Genomic DNA, 22,356 nt, shown 5'->3' with positions numbered 1-22,356 from the left:
TGATGAGTAATTGGAGATTTTTTTTAATCTAGAATATATGTAAGCAGATTTGGCAATAGAAGACACAAGAAGTGTTATCTTTTTTCCAAGTTAGGTTTTATCGTCATAAAGAAGAGAGAGATTGTTGATTCTTACATTGCTTTTGATGATAAAAAAAACTTAATTTTGTTAATAACTTGCAAATATAGTATTTTAAGAGCATCTCAAGGTCTAAAACATCAAAACCAAAATGAAGACCTCAAACACAAAATGAAGAACATCTTTTGAAGAAGCACCTACAAGGAAAAAGTCAATGTGAAGATTTGAGTTCAAGTTTCAATAGATGAATAGTTAAACTTGGTCAATTGATGTAAGAGAGTATGTTAATTCGTATTCCTTAAGTACTTGTGAAGATTGAAGCTTCATTATATAAACTACATATAAACCTGTTTAGAATCATCATATATATCATTTGAAAACATGTTAAAACACTTAGAGAGAGATTCTCATGTTTTATAAATATATACATTTATATCTAGTATTGGAATGATCAATCAGTTATTAACTATGATCGATCATCTGGAACTATGCAGGCCATAAATATAAAACACGATCAATCAACCATAGTTGATTGATCAATCATCCAAGACATGGCCATTTCATGCTATAATGGATAATCAACACGATTGATCATCTAACAAAGATTGATCGATCATAGCTATCCAGGCAAATTGAATTAACATGGAATGATTGATCATCCCACGATTAATTGATCAGTTAGAACATTGCCAGTAAGGGGCTTCAAGCATGATTGATCAAATGAAAACACATTGATTGATCATATTTGTAGTGCACAACTAGAGGGAATCTCGATTGATATATCAACTTAAATTTTTTGGACCAACAGTAACATATTGATCGATCAATAAGTTAATGTCTAACAGAAAAGTAACCGTTACGATTGATTGATTGATTAGTCACTTACCACTGATCAATCAATCAATGGTCTTATTTTTTCCAACAACAAACAATAACTAGTTTGAGTTAGGAAAACTATAAATACCCCACCAAACAGTGAATAGAGAACATGAGCATTTATTGGCATATATTCAAGCCACAAAACTTTATCTTGCAAATTCCCTTTCAAAAGTGTTTTAGAGAGAAAAAAGAGTGATCCCACCTTGAAAAGCTTTCATCTCTTTTAATCATCCTTGCATGCATAATAGTACAAGCTCCTTGATCATTCTATAATGTGCTACAAAAGAGGAGGAAACTTGAAATCTCTCAAGGAGAACATCTCTCTAAGAAAGGTATAAAATTTTCCCTTCCTTTTATGTTATTATGAAAGGTTTATCTAGATCCTGATAATCTAGATAGAAAGGTCTAACTAGAGTTAGAATCTAACAATAATCTCTTGGGGAGTTTGGGTTGTATAAAAATCGTATATTGAGGTAAACGTGGCTGAAGAGAGCCGAAATCTCTTTGTAATTTTCCAGCTATTAACGCGTAAATAGTGGAATTTTCACAAACGAAGGTTTCTTGGGCGGTGACTACCACTAGGAAAACATCGAGAACAAAAAAATATTTTTTTCCTAATGGTGTGTGCATGCTTATATGCATGATATTTTGTTTACTTGCATAAAATGGTTTTAATTCGAGTAACTCAATTCACCCCCCTTTGAGATGCCACCTAGGCCAACATATGTATCAACTAAGCAAACAATATTTTTATAGTGGTTCAAAATCCTATCTTGGATTTCTAATCCACTCCTAAGGTGTTAATCCTATCTTGTTTGAGAGGAAACAGCGGGGGACCTCTCACGAGGTGGGGGCGCAGTTAACTTTGTACATCGAAATTTGAAACTCTAGCATCTTTTGGAGAAAAAAAAAAAAAGAGGGAAGTGCTGTGATAATGATGGAGCTGGAAATATTGGGATTGAATGTCAGTTGTGACCTGGGATCCCTTGCCAAAGGGAAATTCCCTCATAAGGATTGCTTGCTTCCACTCATATCGAAGCTTCTTGGATATTGTATTGTTGCCGCTTCCACCACTGTAAAAGTTCCGCAGGTGATCCTTGATCAAACTTTGTTTTGGAGCTATTTTAGTTATTTTTATCGTAATTTAGGAAATTTACTATGTAGTAAATCTACTTGGGTTGAACTATCTGTGCATCTATGAATCGGCCTACTTTTTCCATGTTTCCTTAAATGTGATGCATTGGTGATTCCACCGTTAATGATGATATCTATAGTAGTGTACGATCGGTCTCTTAGTTATTTATCTTACAGTGCTGAAGTCAGTGACTATATGCCAATACTCATGTGACTTTATTTTATCCCCATGAAGGTTTCTCTTTCATTCAACTAGGTTATGAATAATAGAAAAGAGATATACTACCTTGTGCCTATGCCCATATCATGGGAGTAGGAAATTTGCTGAAATTGGGCTGTAATGGATTCCTTACATCACCTTTCATTAGAACACTGCAATATTTGAAAGAGAGAATTATTATTTTCATAAAACACTGTCTGAAGTGCCTCTTCCTATTGTCTGATTCATCATGGAATAGCGATGACTGAATTTACAGTTTTTTGAAATAATAGTTAGAACTACTAGTTGTACTCTTCTTTGAACCTCCTTCCTTGCCAAAAGCAAGATTTTGACTGCAGAAGTTTGGCTGTTAATGGGGCAAATAACCGTGTTTTTTTTGGAGATAGGCAATCACGTGAAACAATGATTCTTAATTTTGTTTTACTTGTTAAGATCACCTATTTGTAATTTTGGAGTTGTAAGGCATTTGTTACTGGACAAAAAGTTTCAACTTTTACCTTCTTGGACTTCCAAAATAAGGCTTCTTAATGGTAGTGGATAACTCCAATCTAGTGCTTTAAACCTTTCTCAGCATTTCAAAGAATTTATTTGAGACATGCTTCAAGTTGATTTTCTTTAACAATGTCTTAAAGTTCTTAAACTTTTTTTCCCCTTCCACTATGGTTCATATATATTTATCGAGTGTGCATCTATATATATATAGATTTTGTTGTACTTGTCAAGATCACCTCTTCTTAATTCCAAGACAAGACTCAAAAAAGATTACTATTAGCTTTTTCTGGACTAGGGTAGATGTAGGGTCCATTTGTACTAGACAAAAAGTTCCAACTTTATCTTCTTGGACTTCCAAAATAAGGCTTCTTAATGGTAGTGGATAACTCCAACGTAGTGCTTTATTTTTTTGAAATGTCCAACCTAGTGCTTTAAAAACCTGTCTCAGCATTTCAAAGAAGAATTTTATTTGAGACATGCTTCAAGTTGATTTTCTTTAACAATACCTTATAGTTCTCAAGCTATTTTTTCCCTTCCACTATGGTTCATATATATATATATATATATATTTATATATAGATAGATAGATACATTGATACATACCTACTTACATACATACATACGCTTATAGGTCCATGCTTCTTTTTTCATATATATATGTTAACTTTGGAATATAACTTCCTTGAATATGTAATTCCCATTTGGTTGTTTTTTTATTCTAAGTGACAGTTTCTGGACATACATTCTCTCTTTTTGTATATTTTATAATTTATATTTGATGAAAATTTTTTTATGGTTATTTTATTGATAACAATGAGAAAAAAAGATTCCATTAAGGAGGCTCCTTAGGGACACAAGAGTACAAATGCAAGGAACACACAAAGGAAGTAAAAAATTAAGAAAAAGGACTCCCTCAGAAGAATAAGTCTCCTACTGCGAGGTGTTGCTGGGAAACCTCTCCCTACCAAAGAGTGCAATACTATTGGCACTTCTAGGATTGTGTTGCCATGAACGTTTCCTAATTTTATGTAAGCCATCAATTTTATAAAAATACATTAACAAGCACCCAAGAGGGTGTTTTTTCCCACTCGGCACCTGATAATGACTGAATTCCCTTCAGCAATTAAAGTTGTGTATCTTTGCTGGGGTCGATACCTTGAAATAGGGCTCTCAACTCTGCCATGGTGGGTGTCCCCACTACCTAAGGGGCAAAGTAAAGGAGGAAGATATTACCTGAGGAGTCTCTAAGGACACCCACCCCAATTTTTGATGGTTATGTTATAAAGTCTCCTTATGGAGTTTAGATAAGTTCAATGAGAATGCTCCTTCCAATATCCAGTGTCTGTCATCATTATTCTTCATTGCCTCTTTGCAAGTTTATGTAGCAAAAACATGTCTATTTCTGGATAGAAGGCATCTGATGCTTTTCCTCTTAACTTGCTAAGAGTGCCTTCTTCTGAACCAATAAATTATTTACCTCAGTGAATTCTTCAAATAATTAGACTTTGTTCCTTTTTTTCCTGGACGCCAGATACCTTTTTTTTGGTCATCATATTGTTCTTTCTTTCAATTTTCTAATGAAGTACAGTAATGTATTGTAGACTGTTGGCATATGTTGTTATTGATTATCTTAACTTTGGCAACAGTTAGGAAAAGCATTAGATGCTCCAGTGTTGTAGCCTTTGGGGTTACCAAACAACATAAAAAGAAAATAAGTATTCTAGCCATTGGCGAGTACTATAATATTACTGGTTCCACCCAAAGGCTTTAAATAACTCCTTACCTGAGAACAAAACATTGTATAACAAAATAACTGTATGTCTTCCATGTCAGAATGTTTTGTAGGTCCTATAAACTTAGGTATTAGATTGATTTACAGTTCCTGTTGGAAATTTAGCAAGTCATGGACTTCATAGTTTGCTTGAACAATGCTATTTTGATATACCACGGGGGGGGGGGGGGGGGGGGGTGGGGGGTGGGTAACGTGGACTGGTAAGGTAGAAAACCTAAATCAATTTGCAGTGGTAAGCTGTTGGTACTTGTCATGTTATAAACATAGATTTTTTTACATTTCCGTAGATATAACTTGAATAAAAAAGCAGGAGTAAAATATTTCATAATATAAACATACATCTAAAGTGAAAAATAATCCCTGGCAGGTCTGTACATGAAGGGTTTCCAATGCATAAATACATCCATTTCTTTCCCAAGTAATGCGGGAATTTGAAATTATTGGAGGGCAGGATGGAAATAAAGTATTGAAAGAAAATAAAAAGAACATGAGGTTCTCTTTTTTTTTTTATTTATTTGGAAAAATGTTCTATTCTTTCGTTTACTCATCTGAATCCAATTGGGAAGAGTGTAGCGGAAATGTAGTAAAATAAATTAAGAAAACACTAATGCCACCGGTATCATCCTCTAACAATTTCAAAAGCCATAGTGAGATAGTGTTTCATCTAACCAAGTAAATCAGATAGCCATTATAAGGTACTCCTGAGTTATTCAGAAAGAGGCAAACAGGTTAACATTTTGAGGATAAGCATGCTTACCTTACCAATTTGCAGCACCCCCACCCCTTAACACCACTTGCCACAAGTCCGAGCTATTTTCACGAGGAAGAACCTTCAGGAAGAGGTGATCCAAAAGATCATTTCTCCTAGGGATAATGAGTGCTTTATGGAGAAGCAGTTGAAGAGCATAGTGATGGAAAGGTGGTGGAAAAGGGCTTTTTGGGTTGTATCAAGATCTGATTAAATGGAGCCTAGTCTAGAGGCACTTTGTTATGGTCCTGGGTTAAGTACCTATGTCTTCCGCTCCTAACAGGCCGGTCTTTTGGGTAGTATTGGCTAGGTGCTTAACATTTGGTATCAGAGCTAGCGCTCGGTCGCGAGTTCGAATCCCGGCAACGGCGCAGAGGCTGGATTTAAATACTGGTACGTCGCGCCGCTGTTGCGATGCTGCGGTTGGGCCAGTGCCGCTGCGTTGCGCGCAAAGGCTGGATTAAAATACTGGTAGGTCGAGCCGCTGTTGCGATGCTGCGGTTGGGCCAGTGTCGTTGCGCCGCCGTGGTCGTCGGCTCGTGAAGGTGGGGTGTGATGTTATGGTCCTGGGTTAAGTACCCATGTCTTCCACTCCTAACAGGCCGGTCTTTTGGGTAGTATTGGCTAGGTGCTTAACACACTTGTCAAAAGTACAGGCTGTTTTAACCAGCCTAATGAAAGCATATGGAGAAGTTTATTCTAGGATTAGGGAGAAAAGCCAAATTCATATTTGGAACAAAGAATTGAAAAGAGAGATCTTTTTTAACCACTTGCCACATTCAGCTACAATTTTGAACATCTTGCAAATCCCAGGTGATGATGTTATTGGTAGCTCTTGTGGCATAGGCTACAAGTCAAGGAACTGGAGAAGAGAACAGTTTAGGGTTTGACTGGCTGTGCTGCAACAGCAATGCCTAAGAAAAATGGTGATGGGGTTGTAGTGATCATAACAATCGGCTAACAATCAATGAACTTCTGGTCAGTTGGTGGTGCTGTGATGTAAATGTGGTTTCTGCTTTCAACAATAAGATGAAACAGAGAGAAAAAGGCGAAGGACACTATTTTCCCTTCTCAGAAGCTGGTTTTCTTTCAGCACTGGGATCTCTCTAGTTTGTTGAATGAGTTGTCCACTTGATCGGACAATTATAAGCACCTCACATAAAAGGGTATTGCCTGTAGTTGTTTAGTAGGAAACATTTTCTTACATATATTAAATTGTAAGCTTAGCTTACTTAAATATATAGTCCACATCTGGTTGTGTTTTTTTTCAAAGTGACATTTCCTGAACGTACTTTCTCACATTTTGTGTACTTAAAAACTTGTATTCAATCAAAGATTTTGTGATGGTTGATCATGTTTGAAGCTAGTGAAAAACCTTCGCAAAAGAATCTGGATAAGTTCATTGAGCATGCTGTCAAAATGTAAAATAGGAGGATAGAAGAAGAGAAATCTAAGAAAAGAAGGGAGAAGAGGGAGGAGGCTTCTTGAGAAGAGTCTCGACCCCTTCTTCTATTTATTAAGTGGAATTTGGAAAAGTACAAAAATTCCCCTTACATATTTAATCACTTAAACCTTTATATCTCCCACTTTACATAACTAAATTACATGCAATTAAGACTAGAGACATAATCAAACTTGTAGAATTAGATAACATAGGTATCGGAAACATATGCTAATGTGAAATGACCAAAATACCCCACAGTAGTTTTTCTAACACTCTCCCTCAAGTTGGAGCATATATGTCCATAAAGGGCATACTGCTAGCTCGGTTGACGATGTAACATGCTGTATTTACAGCTTCAACCCAAAATGTATGAGGCAAATAACATGGCTTTTGCCATTTCAATCAAGGTTCTATTCTTTCTCTCAACAACACCATTTTTTTTAGGAGTTCGAGGAGCTTAGAATGTATTTTCTATGCCATGTTGAGAACTATAGTCCTTGAAATGAGAATTCTCAAATTCTCCTTCATGGGCACTCATAATTGTGACAAAATGCTACAACCTTGCTCCTTTTGTACTTTTTCGCCTAGTTTGGCAAAGGTTGGAAATGCATCTTTGTTGGCTAAGAAGTCTCGAGGCTTTTATCATGCCCTATTGAGGGTAATTGGCTTCTCCTTTTTTTTTTCTTTTTTAATTATGTCTTCTCAAATCCCTATTGAAGTAGTAGGCTAAATGGTCATTCAACACCTATTGAGTCTTTGCTGTTATCACGCCCAAACAAATAAATATTCATTCAAGTTAAAAAAAAAGAAATACGCATATAAGAAGAAAGTGAAGAGGTGAGGCTATCTCTTCTTGCTCCTTTAGAAAGATCAAGGAGGAAAAGGTGATACATGAATTCAGAACTGATCTCTTAGAGATTGCAAATTTGGTTCTCAATCATTTTTCCTCTTTGGCATAATTGATCTGTAGGATTTTACCCAAAGATGCACGCCATATAATAACCTTTGTTGGTGCCAGTATAGCCAAGAGACGGCCGCCGAAGGTCTATGCCCTAGGTCTAAGCCACTAAGAAATGTATATAGGTCAGCTGCAGTGTATGATCTTCAGGGCTAACAGCCCCAAATCTTAATGTCATCTTCCACACCTCTGATGTAGAGCTATCAAGATGGAAAACTAGGTTGTGAATATCAGGGGCCTCATCATTCAGAAGAGCTCTTTCAAGAAAATAAGAGGTCTCTATCAACTCTATATGTTGTAATGGAGGATCTTAGCCAGGCTCGGGTATCTCACCCTAGTGTAAAGCCTAAAGGAGGTAAGGTCCCAACTTTGAACATGGATAGAGAAGTCATTTTCTAAATTGGGATGGAGCTTGAGGGGAAGTGGTTGACATTTAACACGTTGTTGTGCAGAGTCCTCTTGCTTCCCCGAGGATGTTGTTTCGTTTGCTGCTTGTCCTGTTAGCTGAGTTGATTTTCCTTTCTATCCTTTTTGTTTGCTTTCAATGAAAGGTTATTGAAGACAGAAAACATTATTGTCAATCTGGATATTGTATCTGAAAACTTTAGTAAGCAAGTTATTCCAACTCACTATACTTCTTGCTATTCTATTGAGTGGCCTCGATGAACCTTCTGATGGGATACAATTAGATCTCTTTACTATATGCTCATATCTTCTCAGAAGTTTTTCTTTTGTCAAGCACGCATGTTAACCCCATTCCGAAATAATTAGCTGAAGTTAGGAGGCCTTTTTCTTATCACTTATCTATGTGGGATTATTCCCTCTAACACTCCCTCTCATAGCCAAGCTTACACAAATTGACAACGGACTTGAGATACACAATACTAATGGGCTACAAACTAAACGACATACGAATTGGGCCAACAAGGTAGACATCCTGTTTTGGTACCGTGTTAAAGTTGGGTCTAGGTCTATCCCAAAATGACTTGCCGAAGTTAAGAAGCCATTTCCTAACTAATAAGCATGAGATTTTTCTCATCAACTATCTTTGTGGGACCATTCCCACTAACAATCTTCATTCTTATTTTGTCTTTTCCTCAGTTTGCTCCACATTCTTGTCAATATTCTCATTTCTCTCTCTCCTATTTTGTTACTTATTAATTGGCCCTCATTGTGTTCCTGAAGCAATGGCTGGTCTAGTATCTCCATAGAATTCTGCCGTCACCCTTTCCAGAATGTGCTTCCAGACCCATGATCACCACTTCAGCCATCCAGAATTATTCTATGTGAGACATCCCCTGAATATCTCCTTTCTCCTATATTGTTGAGTACCATCTTGATGCTGTGCTTCTTCTAGCTTCTTAAATTGATGTTTTTTTGCTGCATTCTGATTACATAGTGGCCTTATTATGTATCTGACTGAATCTTTGTTTATAGTGCAGAACAAAAGCACTGGGGAGCTCAGCTTCTTGACATGTTTTCTGAACTTTGGTGGTTCACTAGGTGAGTCCAATCACGTTTACATCTGTCCTTAATCAATGGAGTCTTTTGTGTTTAACTAGTTTCCTTACCTAAATACTATCTCATTACAAGCACTCTTTTGTTGGCAGTAAGAGTCTTCACCAGCATTCAAGAAAATGCTCCTATAAGTGGTATCCTTGGTTGTTCATTTGGAATGTCATTTAGATTCTGTTGCATAGCTTTTAATGACACGTTAGGTTCAACAAGATTTTTGCATATGTATATTAGTACAGCATATTTCATGTCATCTTATGGACTTTATTTTTATTTCAGTTTCTTAGTACAGAAATTTTCATCTCTCTTATTACAGAACTATCCTCCGTATTTCAAATTTCTATTACTTTATTTATCTCCCTGCTATTTCTTTTTTGTCAGTCTTGATTAAATCTTTTTGTTTTTTGAGAAATGACATGATTTCATTGAGCCCGAAAGCAAATCAGAGAGGGAATCACTTACAAAGAGAGATTGGAGGGTCCCCTCTTCTGTAAGGGAATCACTTAAGACTGTTAGCTGATCTATGAACATGACTCCGTTTACATACTACATTGCTGGAAAAATCTTGAATTTCACAAAAACAGAGCTAGTGATGCCATAGAGGATCCTTTTTCTCCTCACATCAACTAATCACACTGTTGGAATCACCCTCAAAATGCAAACTCCGGAAAATTCTATCATGAAAAATCTTGAGAGCATGCTTGAGAGCTTACAACTCAGTGGATGTGGAATCTGATTTGCCCAGGGGGGACTACAAAGGAAGCCAAGATATCACCCTGAAGAGCTCCTAAAAACTCTGCCAAATCCCATAGGCCCAGGGTAGCTTAATGAGGAGCCGACGAAGTTAAGCTTGATGATGGTGGTGTCCGGTGGCTTCCAAGCCATCAACGAGGGAAGCTTGACATGCGTAAGTGCAGGAAACCCTGCTGGTTCCTCTCGTTCCAGATGCCCCGTGGGATGAAAGCCATGTAAGCAATGAGCATTGTTTTCCCAAGCATCGGAAAATGCAACCCAACACAAAGAGAGGCGGATGCATTAAAGGAGGCTGGAAGGCATAGAAGCATATCCAACAAGCTAAAAAAGCTACTCCAGATTTGCCAAGAGAAGCTGCAATGCAGGAGATGATTGATTGTCTCCTCAGTGAGCTCACATAACAAACATAGGGGGCTGGTTGCTGTACTTCCTCGCAGTATCAGATTATCCCTTGTAAGAATCTTCCTATGTAACACAGTCAACATGAAGAAATTTGTTTTTGACGGTCCTGAAAGAGACTAGGCTGGCACAACAAAATTTGGAGAAGAGGTACTGGTCGCTAACAAATCATGGCAAGAAGAGAGTGTACTTCCTATCAGTTGTAGGGCGCCAAATAAGCTTATCCACCCGAGAGCTCTTGAGGTACAATTAGTCTAGTTGACCAATGAGGTTGCTGATATCAACAGCCTCTACATCATTGAACCCGTAGAGGAAGTGAATACTATTGTCCTAGGTTGACCTATGTCCCGTATTTTGAAGATAACAAACTCAAGCTAAGTAACTTAACATTTTGCAATTTACAGCATTTCAAATGTTTTTCCTTCAAGTAACTCAATTACAGAGTCTATGAGGAAGAACTATCAAATCCAACATAAGACCTCGAGCCCAAATGAAGACTCAAGTCACATTAAACAAGCACCTTGGAGAAGAAGAAGAATTGAAGACATAGTCTAAGTGTCAAATAGAAAATCTTAAAAACTATAGCTTTTTAAAGAGGATAGCCATCAAGATTTCCAAACTTAGGTATGGAAATGTTTTGTAGGATAGGACATGTAAACTCTTTCTAAAACCATGTTTTCAAAGCTCATTAAAATATTTTAGAATATTTCATTTATTTGGTTTTGGTTTTAGTCATGCTTAATGCTTAAATGTATATATTGCGAAGTAGCATGACTGATCACACACTTAGCTGCATGATCAATCATATAGAAGGCAGCAACCCTTCAGCATAAAGTATGATCTATCAACCTCTATAGGTAAGATCGATCATACAATATGCTGATGGGCAAGTTTAGAAGGCATGATCAATCAACCACTTGAGCATGATTGATCATACTGAATGCTGCAGGTAGAAGTTATAAAACATGATCAAACAACCTGTGGCATGATTGATCAACCGGAATCTTGCCAAGCAAGTACATAAAGCATGATCTATCAAGCTCCTAGCAGCATGATAGATCATTCTGCTACAAAAGTTTTAAGAAAACATTTTGACCGATGCTATGATCGATCATAAGGCCATAGGAACTCCAAAATATAGCTGTTAGAGGTTGATTGATAGATCAATGTAAAAGTATGATCGATCAACCCCTCTATGCAACTTTTTGTACAAAGGTCTACAAAGGTCTACAAAGGCTAGATTTGCCAATAAACTTATAAATAGGGACCCAAACTTATTCTTTAGCATTTATTGAGCATTTAATGGCAAACCTTGGTATTCAAGAAGTATTTCCAAGTGCAAATTTCCAATCTTACCCCTTTTGTAAGAGAAAATTTAGATTTCAACCAAATTTTTTCAATCCTCTTGCATTTGTTGGCATTTTTAGTTCTTTCAAGGATCTAAACATATTCTTAGTCATGCATAAAGTGCTGGAAATATAGCCTCAAGGCATGGAGTAGAACATTCAAGCTTCTTCCTCTTAGCTCAAATTCATCCTTACACATCTCTCTCTTTTCCTCTTTCTTTCCTTCCTTTGGTTTCTTCTCTACTCTCTCCCAAGAGCTAGAGTTCTTCTCCTCTCTTTCCCTTGAGATCTCTTTTGTTTATGTGTTGGTCATAGAAATCAATAATAAGCAAAGACTGAATCAAAACTAACCTGTGAGCTTTCAAAATTTTAACCGAGAGATTGATAGGTTGATAGTTAAATACTAATGTGAATATTTGGATTTTCTAGTAATAAAAAAGTCCATGTTTAAGGCCTTTTGATGGCATATACTAAAAGTTCTCCCATACAAACATGGTTAAAATGGGCATAGATAGCAATACAAAAAAAAAAAAAAAAAAACATGGAAAACATTAGTGAAAAAGAACACATCAGGCAGTTCAGAAAGAATATCTTAACTCCTTTTTCTTTTTCTTCCGTCCTCTATTTGGTTTAAAGGATTTTTACTTGTTGTTGACTCTCTCTTTTCTCTCTCTCTTTCAATTTTTTAATAGACTGGAGAAGACAGTAGGTAGTCTTTTGCATCTCGATTGGACTTCAAAATATTGAATGAGTACTTGTGATACAAGACGTGTTTGACTAGTTCAATTGATCTTACATCAAACACCCCGTAGAACCACAAACTAAGATGGCATTGGGGTGCAATCTGGAGGGATCAAACCTTGAGCATTGCTATCTGGTTGGGTGAATGTCACACCACTAGCATGGAAATAAGAAAATAAATATTTGGAACGAGAAAAACTAGAGGACAAATAATAGCTGCTTATATAAGTAAAATTCTTATAGAGAACAAGTGGAGTTTGCATTGTCCATTTAATCTTTTGTACTGTTGAATGTGAAGGTTTTATCTGTTATTAACGGTGTATGCGCACTCGTGACATCTGCATGTGTTCATCAACATTCCTGCTGGATTTGTTAAGATATGTTTACTTTAATGGGGCTCAAGTGATTTTGGGCTCTGTTATTGGCATTGCAATGAACGGCACAATCTTGAGTCGGATACTTTTCTACCAGAAGTTAGAAGTCAAGAAAGAGAAGAAAAAGCAGTAAACCATGTGATGATTTAGAGTTGTAGCTTTTATGTGCAATGTCTTACCTGAGCTTGGAGACGATTGTTCGGAGGTAATGTCTGCTGTTTTTACTTTTCCTTAACCGATCATGAAAATTTTCAAGTTACATATTTATAAACTTTAGTGCTTGGTGGAAAATCTTAGCACTCCTGTACATGTATCAGTTTTTAATATTGAAAATCCAAAGGAAGCTTAAAATTTGCTTTGGGTAGGAAAGATGACAGTAAGCTTTTGCAATTTACTATCATTTTATTGGATTAGATGGTCAGTATTTATGGATGGAGCAGTTTGCCTTACAATAGGCTATTCATTGATCGTTATATACCAGATTTTAGAATCAATCCAAGGTAACTGGCAGTAATCCACCGAACAAACTTCTCTCGTTGGAAGGACCAGTTGCCAACTATCCAGACCAATAATGTAAGGGTTGCACCTCCAGTAGAATGATGGTATCAGTGCCGCGTCAGCCGGCACGTAGGCCCGTTCTTATCCAGCGGCGTGAGCATAACCAACGATTGTGTGCTGACGTGTGCTTATCCAGAACCACGTCGGTAACACTATCAGCTGTCTCGAGCTCATAACAACGGAGCGCGATAGACAAGAAGTTTCTTCACCTAGGCAGTTCCTCCGTTTCTTCAGGCTCGTTCGGCATCAAGATGGCCTCAAATGTCCTTCTTCATCTCATGGTCTCTCCCTCCTCACCGTCCACTGCAGCTCGTCCTTCAGTCGCCATCTCAGCGCGACCCTCACCTTCTGGTTCAGTTGCTTTGCCGCGGAAGAGATTCACCTCATCCGTTTCAGCTGTAGGTGATGTCTCCGCCGACAGCACCGCCTATCTGATAGGTGGTGCTGTAGCTGTGGCGCTGATCGGCACAGCATTCCCCATATTCTTCACTCGCAAAGATCTGTAATTCTCTGTCCCTCTGCTTCCTTCGTTTCCCTGAGCACACTAGTTGTATTTTTTCTTAACCTTTTACTTCAATTCTTACCGAGAATGAAATGAGGGCCGGAGTCCAGATGGAGAAAAAATAATCCACAAGATACATGCACTGTTCGGTAGCGGTACAATTACCGCCATTAGAGGATGCTGACGAATTGTTTGTGTGATTCAGGTGTCCAGAATGCGATGGGGCGGGCTTCGTGAGGCAGTCGGGTGTGGCATTGAGGGCGAACGCAGCTCGTAAGGACCAAGCTCAGATTGTCTGCGCTCGTTGCAACGGGCTTGGCAAGTTAAACCAGATTGACAAATGAAATTTCGTATAGATGCAGTTCTAAAATACTCGAGCTCTGGAACTAGCCCGCACCATTGGCTTCTTGAATGTCTTCTTAGGGTATGAAATCACTCCTCGAGCCTTTTCAAGTGTTTGTTAATTTAACCCGCTGATATCATGGTACGTCTTAAGGCTTCACTTGCAAACTCATCAAGGAGAAATAAAATATGTTAAATTTTTTTACCTGTTTAATCACTTTGATTGGCCCCGTGAAGAATTCCGGTGCATAGGATTCGATCACTACTGGTCTAAATCTGGGGATTTGTTGGACTGAAATGATCCAATAGATCTAACCTCTCTGGAAGATGAAAGGGGAGCCAAGGCCGCGTTCCAATTTCAGGGTAAGGGAAAACTCCTCCATGGAATACACCTCTCTATCTTTTGGAAAAAACAACACTCAAAGACTCGAATCAACAAAATAAATTTACTGAAGATACTGATGCATACCTATTAGTTCTTACAACTTTATTTGACCCAAACACTAACTTAAAACCTAATTGACTCAAAAGAAAACATCTAATAATATTTTTCAGACCATATGGCACATGCTGCACATATTAAGGAGAGTGTGAGAATTATCGGATTAAACTTTAGCTTTACTTTTTTTTTTCTCTAATGACTTGTGCAACATTGGGATTGCCCATGGTCACAGTTTTCCCTTTGACCTCCTAGTAGGAAGAGAAAGAGGAAAGATTGAATGCCAAGTTTATCAATAAGTGAAATGTTGTTAACTTGCTAGGTCTAATGGAGTTTGCTTGGTTATCATGTTCGCCTGATGAGTCCCATTATCACTTCGCTCTTTGACTTTAACCTTTTTATGTCGACTCTATTTGGCAAAACTACCCAATTTACCACAACCTAACGTATTCTCTTGTTCTGTTCCTTTTAAATATTTTTGTTTGGCCTACTAAGCATTTCTTGGGTTTCTTCTTCGAGAAGTTAGTCTACTTAAAGTTTCCACAAGATTAACTTTACCACTAACTTCCAAATTATCATCTAAGCTTTGTTTCTTTGTGCTATTTTTATTTGTTTTCTTCAATCTGAATTAACTCTAATACTTTGTCCAAAGAGGGAAGTTCTCTCTTGTGTTTCATCTGAATTTTAAAGTGGGACCAAAAAGGTGGGAGTTTTTAATGAGAGACAATTGACTGAATCCTATTATCTGCTAGGATGGCTTTTGCAATGATTTCCCCAACTATGTTCTATATTTCATGAGCTTGATCAATTACAGGTTTGTTATCTACCATAGTCTAGTTAAAATACTCTTTTATTAAGAACTTTTATTCTAACTCGATTTCTTATCCACATGTAGCTCTTTCTGAACAACTTCTTCAAACACAATTGAAAATTTATAATTGAAAAATACCTATAAGGAAGGTCTGAGGCTTGTAATCATATATCATGGAAAGACTGCTTTGCCTGCATCATATTTCTGGTGATCCCTTCATAAGATATAAAACCGACTCGAACAGGTTAACTGAGGAAGTAACTGGTTTTAGGAGAGTCATCTCTTACAGAGTCTCTATATCTCTATTGATCAGTTAGTGGCATTACTTGGAGAAGCATTACTGGAAATTTCATGCAGGCTACATACATGACTGCAGGTAAAGTATCCATTCCGCTGTGATTAGTCTGAGTCTCAATCGAACTATTTATAGGCCTTACTATGAGTTACAGAAATCCCAACTTCCATGGTGCTTCAAATTTGAATTTGTCAAACCGTCAGGAATCCTAAAATTTGAAAACACGTCAAGAGCTGTCACCTCTCAAAAAGACAATGGTGAAAGGGGATATTTTTCGAATAAAATCCTAAATTTGGTTAATCATCTAAGGCAACCCATGAACTAGATCAATCCCGAGTTTGTCAAAATCGTCAAGAATTCTAAAATTTGAAAACACTTCAATACTTGCCAACTCTCAAAAAGACGATGGTGAAACGGGATCCATTTTTTTTAATAAAGTACTCAACTTGGCCGATCATCTAAGGCAACCCATGAACGAGATCAATCCCCCAGTCCAGCTATAAAGATTCAGGGCACGATCTTGGGTCCCAGCTTCATTTTCAAAGCTAGTGAAAACTCCATTTTGTCTTGCTCCTGTTTGTCACACTTCTCTCTACCTATGCCTTACACGGTTACATTTAAAGTGTAAAATTGGCGATGGAGGGTGCTGACTTCAAAGGATTTTCACCATGGAAGGAGATAAATTCAGTCGAACTCTCTGTTAATTGTAAACATTAGTTTATTAAAGGGTTTTACAATGATTTCACATTTAGTCTCATTGTAAGACTAAGCAAATTGATTATCCTTTCACCCTTTATACACGGATAATTCAGTTCAACAAAACTACTCTGCTCGCTGCTAGAATTGTTCAAACGAAGAAAAAGTAAAGGAAATTTTAAAATATTACCCAATTTTTTTTTTTTAACAAAGAAGCCAGCTTTGGAAGTCTGAAGGTCATCAAACAAGTCAGAATTCCAAGTTGGGCAGCCGAGGGAGCATCGATTTGGACCACTCAACCTCGCTCTTCTCAGCTCTAAATATGGGTTTCTTTCAAGTTTTAAAAGCAACTCCGCTTTTCTGGTAAATTATCGGTTAGCCAATTGTGGGAGAAGGAGAAGGACGATCTAAACATTGGATATGAGCAGCTTCACTGCTTTATGAACGATGATCCCCTGCTAAGGGAAAGACGACAACAATCCCGACCTGCTTTTTATTAAATAACATCATCGGACTCGTCGCTGAATTCTTTAAACGAACGACAAACATGGGAGAATAAACGTAGATGCTTGTAAATTTAAACGTCTTAACCCATTTTAATATCATCCATTAAAGATAAAAGAAAGAGTTCAATCACATGTGTAACACACATGAGTGGATTAACACATTGGCCTCGAGTCTAGGATGAATCTCAGGCAAAGTTCAAGGATTAAGACAAGCTAGATAATATGAAAAGAGCAGCAGTAGTGAAAGGATGCCATTATGTGTTACTGGAGTAGATTATCGTGTTAGGTATCCATTATGTATTAATTTAGATTTTTGGGGTTATAGTATGAATTTACTGTTTGGTGTGATTGGACTTTTTGTTATCTTTCCGAGATGGGACTTTCCTGTGAAAACGTCGTTTTGTTCTTGATGAAATTGGATTCATAGTTAAAGAAACCCAGAGTTTATTATTGAAAGGGGTCAACAAACGTGTGCCTTCAAAGATCAAATAATTATGGCTGCTGGGCGCCTCCTTCCAGATCCAGCTTTTTCCGTTAAACCAAAAACCAGTGAAAATAATCAAAATATACAAGTGGCGAAGGTATGCTTTTCTTGAATCTTGACGTCGCCTTTCTGGGCTTTTTATCTATGAAGAAGAGAATTTGGGAAGACTCACTCGGTATATATTTAGAAGACTGAGGTCGCGGTACTCTGGTGGATTTTGGTACTACTGATCGGAAAAAAGAAAAAAGAAAAAAAGGAGATGACGACGGTGGACGAGGGAGTGTTCTTGATGGACGATGAGGAAAACCAGTCTCAAAAGGAGCTGCTGCTGGACGACAACAACCTCAAGGGTGATGATGAACGTGGAGAAGACGATTCACAGTATCAAAAGATTACGTCCTGGCCCCGAACATTCAGGTTCTTTCTTCTTTATATTACTCTCTCAAACTTTTAATGCTTCCTCTCTTCTGTGACATTCTCTCCTACATGCCTCTTCTGTTTGTTCTGATATCCTCGCTCGAAGGAAATGGGACTGGCTTCCGCCACCCTCTCGAGAAATTTCAGACAAGAGGTACATACCACTCTTTGCTAAGTCTTCTGATCGGCCAGTTGAAGATAAATGAGGATCAGAGGGCTTCTGGGGAACTTTTCAAATCTGTCCTCATGTTGTTCGGTTGTCCGACTCGTTCATTAATTTTTAGAGTATATATGGATGAGAACAAGATGAAGTTTACCTAGTCCAGACCAGTAATTTGACAAATCAGCTTCTCAGCTTTATGGCAGTAGGCGAAAGCTCCCACAGTTGAATATGCAAACCATACATCATCGACAATTAATAAATGATTTTTCCCCAGCGAAAGATCTTGCTCCGAGCTGTTTTGGTTTTCCTATCTTGAAATTTTTGTGTCTTGGAAACTATCTAAGCATTTACTGAAGTAATTACTGGTCTTTTAATGTTAAGAGATTGCAACTAATCAAGATTCAAATAACCAGGAGCCGGACATGAACGCCGGTGAGGTTTGACTGCCGTCGTCAATTGGCCGTGGGACCATCGATACATAAAGCCAGACACAATTTTCTTTCAACTGAAGATACGAAATATATTAATTGACTACTGAAATCAGCTATATTCGTTGGAGCTGTCGATCGACTTCAAAAACATTATGAAAGGTCACCGGAAAAACCTTAACGCTGAAAGGGTGTTTGTGGGCTTTTGATATCTGTGGTGGCTTCGTGCCGTCTCCGATTTTATGGCCTGGATCTTTAATTTCAGTAGCTGTTGTTTCATGAAAGTAGTATACCGGTTACAGCACTTGTGTAAGATCCTAGTTAACAAAATTATGGATTTGGTGAGTGCAGAGATTCTATGGAAGCCTACGGCAGTGTGCCACACTCCAGCGTTGTCTTAGAAGCCGGATCAAGAAGTTTGAGCAGAAGCTTAACAAGATTGAACAACTCATTCCGGTCTCTTTCTCTAAGAAAAAGAGCTTCTTCTTATCATCTGGAGTCCACTCTCACCGCCCCCCTCTTATATCCGGATCAAGAAACTGCTGAAAAGCCTTCACCCGCTCCTCGTTCTGCATCCAGGCTTTCCTTTACCAGCTCCGCGGTACAGCCATCTTTTCACGAACCAATTAAGGGACCCCCAAAGTGCTCTTACGCTCAATCTGTCTTTAATGGTGATCATCAATCCCTAACCTTTTTCATTTATTTCCACGAACACTCACTTTTTCATCTACCCAAGTAGAAATATATGATCATTTGCCCAAAATTTGTTTTTTTTTTTTTTTTTACAGGAATCAATGTTATGTGCGGGGTGGGACTCCTGAGTACTCCTTATGCAATCAAACAAGGAGGGTGGTTGGGCCTCTTGATCCTCTTTGCTTTCAGTTTAATCGCATGTTATACCGGAGTTCTGTTGAAAAGATGCTTAGAGAGCAACCCTGCGCTCCACACCTTCCCCGATATCGCACAAGCTGCATTTGGTACTCCTGGTCGCTTAGTTATATCTGTAAGCTACTCAACAACAATCCATACCATTTTATATATAGATGTAGATAAAGCAACCAAAGCAAGACTAACGCAAGTACTTTTTTTTTGTTTTCAATGCAGATACTTCTTTATGCGGAGCTCTATGTAAGTTTTTATATATAAAAGAACCCCTGTTTTCCATTTTCATTTCCTTTGCTGTGTCTAAAGGTGAAGAAGATCTCTTATTTTGTGTGCAGGCAGCCTGCGTGGAATTCATTATTCTCATGGGCGATAACCTGTCATCGGTTTTCCCAGATGTTCATGTAAATCTAGTCGGAGTTTTTTTAAATTCTCATCAATTATTTTCCATATTGGCAACCGTTGCTGTTCTCCCAACTGCTTGGCTTCGAAATCTTAGTTTTATGTCATACCTTTCAGGTAATCTCAACCCAATCGTGCTCACTAATGCTTCTACTTTCTTGCGGAATGTACCTATAAGGAGCTTTAATCGATAATTCTTAAATGGGTTTTGTAATTCAGCTGGAGGTGTCATTGCTTCGGTCCTTGTGGTGTTGTGCTTGTTGTGGGTAGGAGTAATCGATGGGATTGGATTCCATCCAAGTGGAACTGCACTGGATATTGCAAATCTTCCCGTTGCACTTGGATTATATGGCTTTTGCTATGCCGGACACCCTCTCTTCCCAAACATCTACCTGTCTATGCAAAACCCAGCAGATTTTCCTTCAGTTCTGTTACTCAGGTGCGCTACCACGTTACACAACTTCATAACTTTTAATGGTAAAACGACTTTTATTGAAACATAGAAGGAAAAAAAAACTTGGGCGAACCAAGAAGATAAGAACGGAGCATGAGACAACAAGAAATCGAATCTCAATCGAGGCAAAGAATGTTTACACTCGTTGCTTTTTCGAATGCAGTTTCATAATCTGTACAGTTCTCTACTCTGGAGTTGCTATCACTGGATTCCTCATGTTCGGAGGAGCCATAGAATCACAGTTTACTCTCAATATGCCTACAACATTCGTCGCTTCCAAAATTGCAGTTTGGACAACGGTAGGCAATTATGACAGAGAAACATAATTAATGGTTTCCACAAGTAAAAACTGTCTGCTACTTGATGATTTGGAGTGTTACCATGTTCCAGGTGGTGAATCCACTTACCAAATATGCGCTAACAATTACTCCAGTCGCATTGAGTCTAGAAGAGCTCTTGCCTTTGGCATGGTTTAAGTCTCATCTTGTCTCAATTTTAATCAGAACAACCTTAGTGCTATCAACCTTGCTGGTGGCAATTACTTTCCCATTCTTCGGTGAGAACTGTTTCTTTTTCTTACTACCATTATATCATAATCGTTAATTGAGCTGAAGGATCTGATGGATATCCATTGCTGCAGGTTTTATCATGGCTTTGATTGGATCTTTCATTACTATGATTATAGTAAGCTTCTTCCCCCACATTATTTTCCATTTATATGAGGTTTCTTGTCTCAAAAACTAGTTTAAACTTTGCTATATATAATCTTAATGCAGGCTTTGATCTTCCCTTGTGCGAGCTATTTGAAGTTATTGAGAGGAAAACTCAGTAGGATACAAGTAAGTATTACCCATTTCTCTGTTCTGTGTAACAACGGATGCTCCTCTGCTAATGTTAAAATTGTTCATTTTCCTTAACAGATTGCTGTCTGTTGTTCGATTATGACCGTGGGAGTTTTTTGTTCTATGGTTGGAACATACTCATCAGTCATGAAAATTGCTAACACCATGCAGTCATAGAGAGGGAGATCGCTACAATTTGAAGCAGATGTTTGATAATTCCTATGTTTTTTTTTTATCCATGTTAAATCAAATTGGCTAATCTATGAGTATTCTGTTTGGAAGAATGAATTTGCTGATCTTATTGGATACATATCTTCCCCAACAATAAATAGTTTTCCAAAAGGCGAAGGCCACCTGAGATGACTTTGCAATATTCAAATGAATTTTTCTATCTAGTCAACAATCATACAAGCAAACTTTAACATTAAACTCAAGTAGTCACCACTACACCACATATTTTTATAGTGGTTTACATTTAATATTTCAGATTGTTACTTCACTCTTAGGGAGGCCTTGTCCTGGAATTAAAATTTCCACTTTGACAAGCCAAATGACATCTACAACAAATAAACCCAAGAGGTTCAATTATAGCACTTACCCAAACACTTTGGGACTTAAGGTCAATAGTTCCTAGATACAAGCACTTGGACACAATTGAAGAATTTTTTCAACGAGTTTTAATTAGCTTATACAAGTCTTCATTGATTTACTTGCAAAGTTTGGCTTGTTTTTCTATTCAATCCTTAGGTGAATCAACCAACAATTCAACAACTCTACTATATTAGATTTTAAAATAAGTGTAAATCAACCAACAATTCAACAACTCTACTATATTAGATTTTAAAATAAGTGTATTCAAGAACTTTGCTCAAGTTGGCTATATGGGAGGTTTTCCAGTCCAAACAATTGATGTAAAAATGAAGATCTATTATGATGTAATAATTTGTGAGCAAACTTTCACCAATCAAAATCAAGTGTTCAAAATTGATGTTAAAGTTAGTGCACATGAATACTTAACTTCAACTGAAAAACTTTATCAAATCACTTCTTTTTGAGCTCTTAATGGTGCTAGCACTTGCAAATCACTATGGGAGCACTGGGAGCTTTGACATTTGTTTAGGCAAGGATATATTGAAGTTTAGGACGAGTTTGATATATATAGTACTTTTTCTAGTGTTCTAAAAACTTGTCGTTATGGATAAGTTTTTTTTTATATTTTAGAAAAAAAGTGAAAATAAGCTCCAAAAATTATGATAGATAAT

At 37.6% G+C, this 22,356-nt stretch overlaps 2 protein-coding genes across 4 annotated transcripts; both read left to right on the top strand.

Moving 5' to 3' along the window:
• The first annotated feature begins 1,773 nt into the window (after positions 1-1,773).
• LOC137966203 (uncharacterized) lies at positions 1,774-14,489 on the top strand. 2 transcript variants are annotated; one of them, XR_011116198.1, is made up of 5 exons: positions 1,774-2,047; positions 9,188-9,248; positions 9,356-9,397; positions 12,903-13,078; positions 14,139-14,214. XR_011116198.1 is itself a non-coding variant. In XM_068812756.1 (2 exons), exons 1-2 carry the CDS (start codon positions 13,683-13,685, stop codon positions 14,275-14,277), a joined length of 390 nt encoding a protein of 129 aa, XP_068668857.1. In that variant the 5' UTR covers positions 13,383-13,682; the 3' UTR covers positions 14,278-14,489. The 2 variants fall into 2 exon arrangements, 1 of the variants encoding a protein (XP_068668857.1); XM_068812756.1 differs by lacking the exons at positions 1,774-2,047; positions 9,188-9,248; positions 9,356-9,397; positions 12,903-13,078 and adding an exon at positions 13,383-13,933 and having other exon boundaries at positions 14,139-14,489.
• Positions 14,490-17,492: 3,003 nt separating this feature from the next.
• LOC137965759 (amino acid transporter AVT1D-like) lies at positions 17,493-21,430 on the top strand. 2 transcript variants are annotated; one of them, XM_068812098.1, is made up of 12 exons: positions 17,493-17,603; positions 17,697-17,923; positions 18,866-19,185; positions 19,303-19,517; positions 19,619-19,642; positions 19,735-19,915; positions 20,018-20,237; positions 20,416-20,551; positions 20,643-20,808; positions 20,893-20,936; positions 21,029-21,091; positions 21,173-21,430. In XM_068812098.1, exons 1-12 carry the CDS (start codon positions 17,517-17,519, stop codon positions 21,269-21,271), a joined length of 1,782 nt encoding a protein of 593 aa, XP_068668199.1. In that variant the 5' UTR covers positions 17,493-17,516; the 3' UTR covers positions 21,272-21,430. The 2 variants fall into 2 exon arrangements, with proteins under 2 accessions (XP_068668199.1, XP_068668200.1); XM_068812099.1 differs by lacking the exon at positions 17,493-17,603 and adding an exon at positions 18,500-18,676 and having other exon boundaries at positions 17,840-17,923.
• Positions 21,431-22,356: the final 926 nt, after the last annotated feature.

The sequence above is a fragment of the Aristolochia californica genome, unplaced genomic scaffold, assembly GCF_029961685.1.
Source record: "Aristolochia californica isolate CCGP_79_NKW_82.1479 unplaced genomic scaffold, dmAriCali1.0.hap1 SCAF_5, whole genome shotgun sequence".
NCBI classification, from domain to species: Eukaryota; Viridiplantae; Streptophyta; class Magnoliopsida; order Piperales; family Aristolochiaceae; genus Aristolochia; species Aristolochia californica.
The sequence above is the reverse complement of the archived record's forward strand: the minus strand, read 5'-3'. Positions and strand labels throughout refer to the sequence as shown.

Bases quoted from the DNA above. Each gene is read 5' to 3' on its own strand.
- LOC137966203 (XM_068812756.1), top strand. From the start codon at position 13,683: ATGGCCTCAAATGTCCTTCTTCATCTCATGGTCTCTCCCTCCTCACCG. The intron at 13,934-14,138 runs GTAATTCTCTGT...TGTGTGATTCAG, and splicing joins TTCTTCACTCGCAAAGATCT to GTGTCCAGAATGCGATGGGG.
- LOC137965759 (XM_068812098.1), top strand. From the start codon at position 17,517: ATGGCTGCTGGGCGCCTCCTTCCAGATCCAGCTTTTTCCGTTAAACCA. The intron at 19,643-19,734 runs GTAAGTTTTTAT...TTTTGTGTGCAG, and splicing joins TTCTTTATGCGGAGCTCTAT to GCAGCCTGCGTGGAATTCAT. The intron at 20,552-20,642 runs GTAGGCAATTAT...ACCATGTTCCAG, and splicing joins AAATTGCAGTTTGGACAACG to GTGGTGAATCCACTTACCAA.